The 12,923-nt window shown below is 40.9% G+C and overlaps 3 protein-coding genes across 3 annotated transcripts in view; 1 reads left to right on the top strand and 2 right to left on the bottom strand.

Annotated features, from left to right (window-relative positions):
- Positions 1 to 2,208: 2,208 nt before the first annotated feature.
- The window catches only part of Sifr (SIFamide receptor), a 40,851-nt gene continuing 30,136 nt past the window's right edge, over positions 2,209 to 12,923 (bottom strand). The window contains exon 3 of the mRNA XM_083105896.1: positions 2,209 to 4,189. Within this exon, the coding sequence (XP_082962022.1) occupies positions 3,412 to 4,189 (778 nt within the window). The 3' untranslated portion in view covers positions 2,209 to 3,411. The remainder of the gene's footprint in view (positions 4,190 to 12,923) is intronic.
- On the top strand, positions 6,865 to 8,356 carry LOC145975419 (uncharacterized). Its single transcript, XM_083105898.1, has 2 exons — positions 6,865 to 7,037; positions 7,988 to 8,356. The coding sequence occupies exons 1-2, from the start codon at positions 7,026 to 7,028 to the stop codon at positions 8,186 to 8,188; spliced, it is 213 nt and encodes a 70-aa protein (XP_082962024.1). The 5' UTR covers positions 6,865 to 7,025; the 3' UTR covers positions 8,189 to 8,356.
- On the bottom strand, positions 10,387 to 12,299 carry LOC145975418 (uncharacterized). Its single transcript, XM_083105897.1, has 2 exons — positions 12,204 to 12,299; positions 10,387 to 11,091 (listed from the first exon to the last, which is right to left on the bottom strand). Exons 1-2 carry the CDS (start codon positions 12,213 to 12,215, stop codon positions 10,828 to 10,830), a joined length of 276 nt encoding a protein of 91 aa, XP_082962023.1. The 5' UTR covers positions 12,216 to 12,299; the 3' UTR covers positions 10,387 to 10,827.

Below are 12,923 nucleotides of genomic sequence, written 5' to 3'. Positions count from 1 at the left end.
ACATGTAAATTTTCTGATAAAATATAATTAAATATCTTTAAGCAACTGAATATATATTAAATATCAGTTGTATTCTCTCTGTATTGTATTATTCAAATATGTACAGTTAGATTGGTCAGAAATATCACAAATATCTAGTAAATGTATAGATGATAATTTAATCACCTGAAAATGTGTGTGCATTCGAAATATTTGAATTATTCGATCATTCGTTTCATCTCTGAAATAGAATTATTCGAACCTCTCAAAATTTAATTGGTGACACACACACACATTCAAATATTTGAATATTTAAATATATCGGCATTTTTTCAAATCGGCTTTATATATGTAGCCCTATTACAAATGGTTTTCTTAAAATTACAACATTTCCTTATATATATCTAATTTACAAATGTAATTTTTATCGCGTTAATTACAAGATATCTATCATATCTGATAAATGCCACGCTGTGTCCGAGACAATTCGAGAAATTGAACGCAAAAATTCCTCCAGCGGATTCATAACCTGTCTGAATTATTTCATAAACTTCTAAACACCGGAAAATGAAGAATCCGTGACAAAGCGTGTGCGTAAAAAATGCTTCGCGATCGGAAATAACGATTAACAATCTACAGTGTGAAAAAGATATTATTTTTAGACGAAATGACAAACGTGGACAAATGTATATCTGCGTATATATTTAATAACAACAGTAAGGATGTAATATATATGTACAGACGGAGCGGATAAATTCACACACGCTTGATCCTTACATGTTTATACTATTTGCGTATCATATCCATTGCTCATACACTCGCATATTTTCGCCGTTCATTACACACACATATATAAAGTCACATCTCGAGATTATGCCATCGACATAGTTAGTCGACATCATTTCGATGAGTTCAGTTGCCGATGTTATCGAAAAATGCACGTCAGTATAAATGTAGAGAGATCATTTCCGCTCGTGTGTCTGGCAAAATTGAATTGGGCGAAATATTATACCAATTTCAAGCCCCAAGATTGTTCCGACGCCTCTCTCTTTCTCTCGAGTTCTTTCAATCAGTTATCGCTTCTGATTGCATTTTACTGGTCGCGTCTCCCGTGTGTCTCTCATTCTATTTTATTATCGTCATTACAGACCTAATCGCGCCACCGCCCGACTTAATGGCGACGTCACGCCACTAAGGTGGATATGAATTTAACCAACGCCTCGAGACCACCGTGTAATAAATACATGCGAACGTGTTACACCTACGATTCACCCCTCATTTCTTATATAAAAACCTTACGAAAATAATTGCTCTATCGTAAAACCCGGCGATTCGCACTTATCAATGTACAACTATGAATGATTTAGAGTAAACAGTCCCGAAAACACAACCTTCCCGAAAACAGCACCCGTGGAGAAGTCGATCGTCGTGAAATCTTAAAATGTATAACGAGCAGATAACTGCGATTGCTCGCATTAAACCGCGCAAAAGTGTGATTCTTCGACGGATGATTCTTTGCGCGACAAAATAACAAGCTATGACAAGCGTCGCGTAGCTTCAGAGAATCGCTCTCGTGGGAACGATTCGGACAAATCACGCTTGTGCAAACGCAAAAAATCATACGAGAGAAGGTATCATCGATTAATCCATTCTACAAATCGAATCGCCCAACGATCAATTATAATATGAATATTTTTCGAATAAAAGTGCAAGAAGCATCTAAAAAAAAGAAAGCTATGAAAAACACTAAAGTAAGACGCCTTGGTGATGTCTGACACATTCGCGTGAATCTCTTCTATTATATTTCGCGTAAGCCGTAAATATCTAAACGTCCGATAAACGACAAAAGTACCAACTCGATTAACGTCTCTCGGTAAGAAAATATATATATGTAGGTAATCCTAAGGTATATATAATTTTAAGTACATACAGTAGTAAATTGCTGATCTACATGTGGAGGTAGTGTTTACAAAGAGTCGATTAACTCATTTTTTCCTGTCCAAATAAATTCCTTCTCCATTCTGTCATATTTATAGAATGTGTCGGAGAAAGAAGGATGCATCAATACACTAGGAAAAAAAATAATGTTGAACCAACAACATTAGTGTAATTGGAATTTATTTTATTAATTCAATAACATTTTTAATCAAATCAATACACCATGTATTGATTCGATTAGTAATGTTATTGAATTAATAAAATAAATTCCAATTACACTGATGTTGTTAATTCAACATTACTTTTTTTCAGTGTATAACAATGTGACTCTTATGAAGAATCACGCCTTTCCACCAGAAAGGCCGGCAAAAATATAACAAATTACCCTTCGTGAAATTGTACATGAATTAACCCGCGTGAATCGAACGAGATATCTTACACAACCCCTCGCGCGATCTGTCCATCTCTTAATCCGTAATCGAAAATCCGCTCCAAGATCGCTCGCTTCGCGAGCCAATGGACCGAAATCAATTCTTACGCTACGCCGCACTCGCCGTCCGTGTCGACTTTCTCTGCTCGATCGAGCGCACCGCGTAAAGTGGTGCCTCCACACGCCTCCACTTCCGCCCCTTTAATTACGCGGCTACTTCGCTGATGAGTGTCGCGCGCAGCGACTAATTGTCTATCAGAGCCGTGGTGTTTGCCGTCGAGAGACAACGAGTCGACTCGCGCGCATCCGCTCGCTCGCGAGTCATCATCCCGAGTCATCATCCCGCCACTCTGCCCTGTCGCGCTAATTACGTGCTCGACAGGCAAAGGAAGATGTATGCACCGCCGCAATCGTAACAAACTCGCGCGCTTTAATTGGTAGATGTAACAAACTCTGTCTCTCCCTGTCCCATATTTTTCAAAATGGCGTACAAATGTCATCGACATGTAGAAGAAATCGTAAGGTTCGTTGAAGCGTAATGTCGTCGTCGCGTCTTGGAATGATTCCGGAAAAAGCTATATAGACACATATCGTGTCGTATCTAAGCGAACAATTGCGCGGCGAACTTCTCTTAACGACTATTGTATTACATGTACACGCAGCGGCTACATTGTGACAAAATTCAAAAAAACAACGACGTCTTCCTCAAGGACAATGGCAACGACGACGAGTCGTCTCCGCCGCGAGAAACGCGCGTCTTCTTACAATCTTCATTGAAATGTCTCGTAATCCCTCGATCATCTCTCCGTCGCTGACTTCCGGCCCGAAGTAACAATCGCGTCGATCACCCGAGTGACCCATAATTCTCGGACCGGCTGACTTTGGCCAGATTTCGGCTTCAACCGTGCGTGGACCGGAGATCCGTCAGATGGGAAAAGGCCACCAGGTCGAAAGATCCTCTCTTCTCTCTCCGGTTTGTCCACCCACATTGAGAGCGGGTATCGTTAAATCTGCACAATAAAGCGAGACTACCTCAGGGCACCCTCGGCTCGCTCGGATAGCGATTACACGCCGGTGTGGTTGAATATATAGGAGACGTTGCTGTCCTGGTGGACCGGCGGCCCGTGCCAGGCACGTCTAGTCGATGAATTGTTGTTGTTGTTGTTGACGTAATAGGAGGACTTTCTCATGCTCGTCGAGGAGGATATCATCGCGACGGTCTCGTAATACCTGAGCTTGCCGCAGCACCGACCGCTCTTGAGGATGGCGATGAAGCCGCGCCGGTACTTCTTATTGAAAAAGGCGTATAGGATCGGATTTATGCAGGAATTGCTGGCGCCCAGCCACTGGGCGATCGGCGTAGCGATCGGCAGGATCTCGTCTTCTTCCTGTACGACGTCTAGCTTGATCACAGCGAAGATCACGTAGAGAGGCAGCCACGAGAGGACGAAGAGTATGACGACCACGACCAGCATCTTGACCACCTTCACCTTCGACTTTTGCTGTAACCTCTCCATTTGGGCGTCCTTGGTGTCGGTGGGGATATGCCTGCGCCATACCTTGATCCATATGAGAATGTAGCAGAGAGATATGAGAATCATCGGCAGCACGTAGCAGAGGGTCAGATTGCCGATCAGGAAGAAGAGCGAGCCGTCCTCGGGATGCGGCCACCTTTCCAGACAGAGACGCAGATCGGGATCGTCTTCGTAGATGGAGACCAGATCGAAGAACAGCAACCACGGTGACGTCATCGTCAGAGCGATGAACCAGATCACGACGATCATCATGCGGGCCCGTCGTTTCGTAATTTGGCATTTCAGCGGCCACCAAATCGCCAAAAACCTGGAAAACGTTCATCAAACAGCTTTATAATAATACTATCGATCTTTCTTCCGAATCTTTGAAAATTAACATATAGATAAATTCTGCACATTTTTTTCTCTACTTACTTATTTTCGCGTTTATTCAAATTGATTAAGTCAAAAAATTGCAGATAATTTTTAAAATTTTACATAATCTAAGCATTCAGCATAGAAAAATAATTCTAAACATAAATAATTGTTGAGATTATTTAATAATAGCTTATGCGATAAAATCGAGGAAGGTTGATATAATATTTTAATTGTTATTTATTTTAAATTTGATCTAATTTTAATCATTGAATCAAGTAATAGCTCGAATGATCGAATAACGAGTCGAAACGGCACATGCTTGTCGCGATAAAATCTGAAAAATGGGGCTAAAAGTTTCAAGCGACAAAGTCGTTCCGCAGGTTTGACTGTTAGCAAGCTTCTTTGTCAGGTCGATAAATTTGTAGCACCGGAATATGGTCGCGGATTATAGATAACCGTCTGATTTATCGTATCGCTTTACGAAGAATGCAAAATGCGGCCGTTTTACGAGACAGGTTCGGGAGCAAACCCGCCAACTCGACGCCCGCACAACCGTTACCATTTTTAGATCTCACATATGGACTTGCCGACAAATGTTCCATTCGCTCTTTCGAAAGACACTCGCGCCCGTCATGCTCCAACGAGCATGCGAGCCGTTTGAGAATAGATATGCGCGGGAGAATATCTTTTATGTGACGCACGCGAGAGTTGTTTCCTGTTCGACAAACAAGTCAAATTACCTAGGAAAGGTGCGACGGAACATATTCTTTTATCGATTTGACTCGATCACCTTGAATGAATAAATGAATTGCGCTTATTATTGTCGTAGGAAACAGTATTGAAGCATCCTCTATAAGGGAGGCTTCTATAAGAGACTAATAAAAATGTGCGTGTGTATATTGTATAAATTAAAATATAATTTTCAAATATTCAAATATATATAATCAAAATTATATTATATTTGTTTTATCCTTTTTTATATATATGATAGAAGAAACAAATGTAATATAATTTTTTTAATTTAACAAGAGTTATGTATGAGAAAAAATTGACGACTTCCAAGTTATGGAAACGCCCATGTAAATGTGCCAAGGAGTGGAAAGAATATTTTTTACAAGACATTCTTTCTCCTCTCCCTTCCTCTCCACCTTTCTGGAAGAGCGATTATTCAGTAATTCGCGAATGAGCACGCAAATGGCGTTCACCCGTGTCTAACGGGATAAGAAGTTGCGGGATAGATGATCCTAGAACAATAGCATCGGACGGACCATCGATCACGACGCCGATGACGACAACGACGACGACGATAACGTCGCGTGAACAAGAGCAACTGCAATGTTACTTTCGTTTTGAAATTCCTATTAACCGGAAGTGACGAGGCGCGTTTAAATCTTCGGCAAATTTCGCACGCGAAAAAATCCATCGAGGCAGGACATTACGAGGAGTAAAGAAATGCGCTTTTTATAATTAAGGGGTTATACCTAGTCAGCAAGTCGAAAAAAACGTATTTGGGGAATTTAAAAAAAAAACTGTCAGGTATTTTTATTTCATCGATTCTTTATCATAATATATATCTATCAAGGAAGTTTTCATAATTTTTTCAATTAAAAATATCGAGAAAAATAGGCACAGTAGCTATTTTCCAGAGACATCTTTTTTCGGAGGCGCTTGGCGGTGAGCAAGATTGCTCGGAGCTGGATCATCTGAAATAAAAAATTCAAAAGGATTTAGCTTTCGTATGAATTGATCTAGTCGATGAACGAAGGGATTTTAATTTTGATGAAACCCTTTTTTTTTATTAACAAAAGAACGAAAAGTTTTAACACGAAAAATTCGTATTTTTGCGTCAAACGTCTGTCACATTGTCAAAAATCAATTTTTTGTAAAATCCTTCGTTCACCAACTAGATCAATTCATACGAAAGCTAAATCCTTTTAAATTTTTTATTTCAGATGATCCAGCTCCGAGCAATCTTGCTCACCGCCAAGCACCTCCGAAAAAAGATGTCTCCGAAAAATAGCTACTGTGCCTACATTTCTCGATATTTTTAATTGAAAAAATTATGAAAACTTCTTTGATAGATATATATTATGATAAAGAATCGATGAAATAAAAATACCTAACAGTTTTTTTTTTAAATTCCCAAAAATACGTTTTTTTCCACTTGCTGACTAGGTATAACCCCTTAAATGACTCCCGCTTTGGCGGTATTTTCTTTAACGATGCTTCCGTATAGAATTTCCGGCTTCATCGAGTCGCCATTTTTTCGGTCCTCGACGCAGATCTTTGCCAACGCTACGCGCGATTACGAGAGCGTACGCTTCTTCTCCTTATCCGCGTCTTATCGGCACCATCGGCGTCTCCGGCGACCTTCGTCGATTCGATGAATAAACTTTAAATACTTATGATAGGAAGACCTTCGCATAAATCAACGCCGGCACCGATACCGATCTACGAGCGTTTTCACGGAACGCGCGTCGTCACTTCCGGAATCGTGCGGCGGCACGTATACGCCGCGCTTATCGCGATAAAGGTGCATGTAACGCGACGAACCTTCCCCGCGAGTCTCTCGTGAACCGACGAAGAGCAAAGTTGGAAAAAATCCCAGCAATCTACCTCGTTCAAGGTCATCTATTGTCGCGCGAGGAGGGACGACAATAAGAGGTATTCGCGATGATGATCCCGGGACCGAGCATCTATATAAAGGGATCGATTCCCCGCAGTTGCAACTGTAGTGTCGTCCTGTGCGCTTGCCAACGAAAAAAAAAACTGATAAAACGCTTAACATGTTCAAACTGGCAAGTATATCCGTCTCATACCCCGTGTACGTGTGTGTATGTGTATTCGCGATTTAATTCCAAACCACGAGATATTCACTTCCGTGACGTTAATTTTTAAGTACCGCGCGGAATGTTAGCGTGACACGTCGCGTAAAATTCTCATTCGGCATCTAGACGATATTATTGTTACGATTTTTAATTTTCGATTTATAAAATTAGCTTTAAACAATATAAAAAGCCGATATGTTTGTGTGCAAAAATTCCTACACAAATAAAACTATCCCTATCTTATCGCGAATTATAAATCGTCTGGAATGGGCCGAACAATTAAATACATCCCACGCTAGTGTTTGAGGACTGAAAAGTTGTTTGACTACTATTCAATTTTTCTAACAAACGCAACTAGAAAAGTTATGCACGATCGTGTAAGCAGAGCGCGTTCGCGTTATAAATTTGTCGAATTTTTCTCGAATCGCGAACGTTCGAGCACTTTGTTTCGCGAAGCAGCCCAGAAGTTTTTTTCAAACGAACGTTATTGCAAGACTGTAAAACGCTTGTACCCCAAAAATCAAAATCGCGAAGCATTCGCGCGATAATTATTGAATTACCGCAAAAAGAAAAAAAAATCACAGAGCGCCATTTCCACGATATTAAAAAGAAGGGGGAAGGGAAAAACGAAAAGAAAATGGACGCTCGTTCTTGGCACGTGCGATCGCCGCGGTGATTAATTAGAACGGAATGACATCGAGCTTGCGAGTCGCAAAAAGCGGGCCGATCAAAGTCGCCGTCGGAGTTTAAATGCGCCTCACTTGCTTGCTCAGGCACACTCGCGACATTTTTCATAACGCCCGTAAAAACGGCGGGAGAGGAGAAGAAGGGGAGACGAGGAATAAAGTCTCGGGGTTCGAGAGAAGAAAGGGTCGCCCGATTTCGCAACTGTTTTTTTCAAGTGCAATTATTCTTCGCAGATTCTAGCGATCGCGATGGTGATGGCGGTCACGTGGTGTGCACCAACCCCGAAGCCATCTCTGTCACCGGTGCTGGCTTATCCTCTGGTCTACCCGACAACCTACGCAAGAGTCTATCCGTATTATGCGGTTCCTCTGACGTATTACAACAGCTACAACAGTTACAGATGGTTCTATCCGGGTTCGTTCTACGTTTACTGATATCGATTTCAACTGATTTTTGACGTTGGGCCATCGGGATCAACGTCAATATATCGGCGCGCGATGCTCGACGTCCTGTATGTCCTATAACGTGACGCGCCAAATGATTCTACGTGAAATGTTTCTCGAATAAAGTACGCTTTTGTCGCAAACGCCGCAGTATGCTTGTTGACTCTATAAAGATTTCCCCTCCTCTCAGGCGCCGCTCTTGCCAGCGTCCCCTGCATCCGGTTAATTCTCTCGGTTTAAGGGAAGAAGCTCTTATCCGAGCTTGGCAGACTAAGCGCTATCAAAAGCGCTATCAATTTTGTTGTCTATTTGTTTCGGCGATATTTATTGTATACCGCATAATCGTACCGTTTTTCATGGGCAAATAATTCCCATAGTTTTATCCGTCAGAGCGATACTCATTAACGCGGTATATTATCGGGATGACGGATGAAGGTATATGCTATGACATGATGAACAATATTGTATATGAATAATGTAAAGTAAATACGTGCGAATGAAAACGTGAAGTAACACCGTTGCGTTCACAGGAAGTAAATACGCGAAATTTATCGCTCATCATTTTTTAATCTTGATGAGCATCAGTTTTGTAATTCAATTAATTCAAAGTCATATGCGCGAGAAATAAATAAATAAATAAGAATGAAATACAGGGCAAATAAACCATGTAAAAGTTTATAAATAATTTTACATGAAGTCGCAAGGTATATTAAAAATTATCGAATAAATAAATTAACATATGACGACTCTTCCATAATTAAAAACTGGCGTGTATCGAATACATTTAATAATTGTCACAATATTATTAACATGTAGTTTTATAATTAGAATTTATTATATTGTTGCATTTATCCAAAAATTTAATTAAAATTAGAATTTAATTTCAATTAGAATTTATTATATTATTTCATTTATCTGTTTATCGAGTATATATTGCCTCGTTTCAGTTTACATATACGAAATGATTTTAACAAAATTAGTTTCTATTTAAGATAAAACTTTGTTATAGTAGACATAAATCTTCACGAAAATTTCGGAAAATTTATTTTTCCGCCGTGCAAGATATTGTGCATAAGGTATTAGCGTTTTAATGCATGCCAGCGTATATAATGCACACTGTTCTGATAAAGGATATTACGGCGACAAAGCGTAACCGTGTGTATCAAGCAACTCTATTATTATTATGCCTTTAAATTTATTCCAGAGAGGAGATTAAGGTGATAATCGTATTTCGCGCGATACAATCACGCAATGTAACTATTGCTAGTTTACCGTATAAGAGAAAAAGTGCATTTTATGCGTCGTCACTAGGAAGATGCAATCTTCAATATTCTCCGGCGTGAATGGAGAATTCATGCCTCGTACAAGTACACGCAATTCCATCCTGTAGGTAGTTTTTGTCGAGAAAGAACTTTTCTTTCGATAGATACAAACGATTTATTTTCCAAAGAATTCTAAAGAAAACGTGAGTAAAAATAAGAAAGTATCAAACGCGTCGAGTAGGAGCTCATCTTGGATGACATGTATTGATACAACACACAGTTTCTCGTTGAAATTTATTATTATTTCAAGCCTTACGAATAATTAAGTTGATCCATTTTATGTAGTTTCTGTCTGTTGATTTCAATAGATGTGTCAATTTTTTGCGAATTATCGAATATTTAGCAGTTTTTTCTTCTTCGTTTCGCATCTACATCTCGTCAGAAATGCAAAATCCAATGCAATAAAAATGCAAAAGTTAGTGGAGATCTTTTATAAGGTGAATGTCTTTTAAAGTCAAGTAAAAATATTTGAAGAAAGAGAGTGGGCAAAGACATCCGTAAAAATCGTAAAATCGGACTGTCCGGTAATTTCGATGCATGCACATGCGATATACGCATACATGGACGTGTGCGTACGTGTATGTGCATGATGTGTGCGCAGGATGATGCCATCGGTATGTCTATAATATCTCTCTTTATTGGAAGGATAAAAAAAAGTACGTTTATGCGCACTCCGGTTTATTGCGCCCTTAGCGATATATCCACGTTCAATAAAGCCGCTCTACTATACTCAGAATGAAGATAAATTGTAAGGTTGATAGATGTGCGGAATGTGGCAAATGGAAAGCGTAGAAATCTGCTCAAAAAATCAGCCGAAAGAGGGAGAAGGGATATTATCTCGGAGAAAAATGTAATCAAGATTCTCGCTGGAGTTTGTAATTAAAATTTTATTAAAATTTCATATGAAAACACGAGGGAGAGGGTTCGGGGATGATGGCGGAATGATCGAGGCGAAAGTCCGGAAATTTAGGTCGATGAAGACAAAGAAAAGACGAATGTGGGAGAAAGAAAAATTGGCCGATCTTGATTGTTAATCCCGATGGATCACCGCGCGCTCGATCCTAGGCCTGATGATGACTCACGCAACGGCGAGTGAAAATGGGGAGTCGAAGTCGGCGGGGGCGTGAAATTTTGGCTTTTGCTTTCTGTCTTTCTTCGAGCTGCGGTCTTTCCTTTCGCATCACGAGGACAATTTCGGTCGAGGAAGGGGGGATGTGTGTGTCGCTTCTTTTTTTGTCTTTTTTTTTCTTCCAGGGCTGTGTCATCGTGAGACGGTGGTGGTGGTGAGTTTACGCTGGCTCTCCTAGTCTAACCCTTATAGCCATAGCCGCCATAGCCATAGCTGTAGGCCGGGACGGCATGGCCGGTCACAACGGTCTTGGTGACAACAGGAGGGACGTGTACGGCAGGAGCGACCGGCTGGGCAACTACATGAACAGGTGCAACTGCAACCGGGGCAGCGTGCGAGACGACCGCTGGGGCGACGATCGGGCCGAGGCCATGGCTGACGGCAACGCCGGTCAAGCCACCGGGATAAGCGAAGGCGACAGCCAAGATGGCAGCGAAGACAGCCTATGAAGAAGATTATCAAATGGATTTATAAAAGTGTCTCTCTCCTTTAGCGTTAAGAGTCTGTCAGCGATCCATGCACTCTCCCGTCGAATTTATCTCCATCGAAAGCTGGCCGAGAGATTGTTGTATCGAGAGATCGCGATTGAAAATTATTTCTGCAAAAATCATAGCGAATGTTCGAGCGGGTCTCGCGGGATTAATTTTATAGTCGATCGGCGAATTATATCGAGGCATGCGAGAGATTGAACAATTACTTACATTTCGATCGATCGTTAAAAGCGGAGCTTGAGAACAGTTTCGCAAGAGAGCGCGGGGTCGATCGCGCATAAAAAAAAAAATACGGCGCGCGAGCTGCATTCCATACGGATTTAACAATGTGCATGCTTGAATGATTTCACTCGCGTAGATTTTTCGCTGGAAAGAGAAGTTGGGTTCCGTTGCCGCGGCGAGACCGGTGAGCGGCGTAAGGGCGGGTTTGTGTCGCGCTCATAGCGGAAAGGTCACGGTAAAAGCATCAAAGAGGGGAGAGAGGCCGAGAAGAACCTTTTTTCTTTCCACGGTACGTGTATATGCAGCGCGAGATAGCCGTCTCTATCATAGAGAAAACGCGAGAGCGACGACGAAAGAGTTGCCGTGGCTTAGAGGATCTCTTTACTGGAGTTCTATAGATGCGTCGAATGAAAAAGACTCTCTCCCGACGAAAAGAAAATCCCACGTACATCGAAAATAAGAAGACGCGAAACGTAAATCGCATCTTCTCATCGCGTATTATCTCGAATGATTTTTAGAGAGATTAAGCTGGCGTGGAAACTGACGGACCGATCAAACGCGATCGCGAAGCGTCTCTGCGAAAACAATCGGCGGAAATACGCATCGCTCGGAAATTGACGTTTCAAAGGTCAGTCGATACTTCTACTAGACGCGATGCATATATTTTGCATAACATTTACGATCTCATCGATAGTCAATCGTACAGCCATCAGCGATGGAAAAAGCGAAATCGGTAAACGATCGCGGAGCATTTTGTAATTGTAATCGAAAAGAAAATTGCAAAGAGAAAGAGAGAGAAATATCGGTAGAAATTGTAATTTAGATGAATCGTGTTTGCTTACCAGCTTAAACATGTTGATTGGTTGTGGATTGCGTATTACTTCTTGGAAGTAAGTGAGCTTATGCTTGTTTCGACGACTCGGCAGCCTTATATACCGCTCGTGATTTTTTAAAAATCATCATAAACTTGGTCACGTGACCCGCGGTATCGAGTATGACGATATGTACGATATCAATTGAGTCAGCCGATCACCGAATGTGGTGGAGGTATTCGCTCGACCAATCGGCTATCGCGATACCAATCCCAACGTTCCCCCGGTTCGCCAATAATGCGCTTTCAACCCCTTCAGGCATCCATCTTGTAAGAATTAGATTAAGACAATCCAACGATGTAGGACATTGTAGAAATGATATCCGACGCACACCAACACATAAACGCACTCGCCACGCGAATATCGCGCAAGATCGCGTGCGTGGGATAAGTGTATGTCTTGTGGAAGAAAAATTGCGGCTGGTGTTCGCCACTGAATTTCATAAAGATGCAACCGAGATCTAAACCCATGACTTCGACCTTCTTCATATTTTTTCAAGCATCGCACACTTGTTTGTGAGAGCGCGTCTTATTTGTATTCTAAAAATATAGTTTGATAGTAAATTCTTTTCTTTGCATTCAGATACTCGACATTTTAAAGTAGAGTAAAAAATTCATTTGTATAATTTAATAATTTTGATAACTGATTAAATGATACAATTTCACGTATTTTAATTTAAAGAATTACACA

The sequence above is a fragment of the Camponotus vicinus genome, unplaced genomic scaffold, assembly GCF_025532165.1.
Source record: "Camponotus vicinus isolate PSW18456_S1 unplaced genomic scaffold, iyCamVici1.0 SCAF_8, whole genome shotgun sequence".
NCBI lineage: Eukaryota > Metazoa > Arthropoda > Insecta > Hymenoptera > Formicidae > Camponotus > Camponotus vicinus.
Note: the sequence above shows the minus strand (reverse complement) of the source record. Positions and strands in the feature narration are given on the sequence as shown.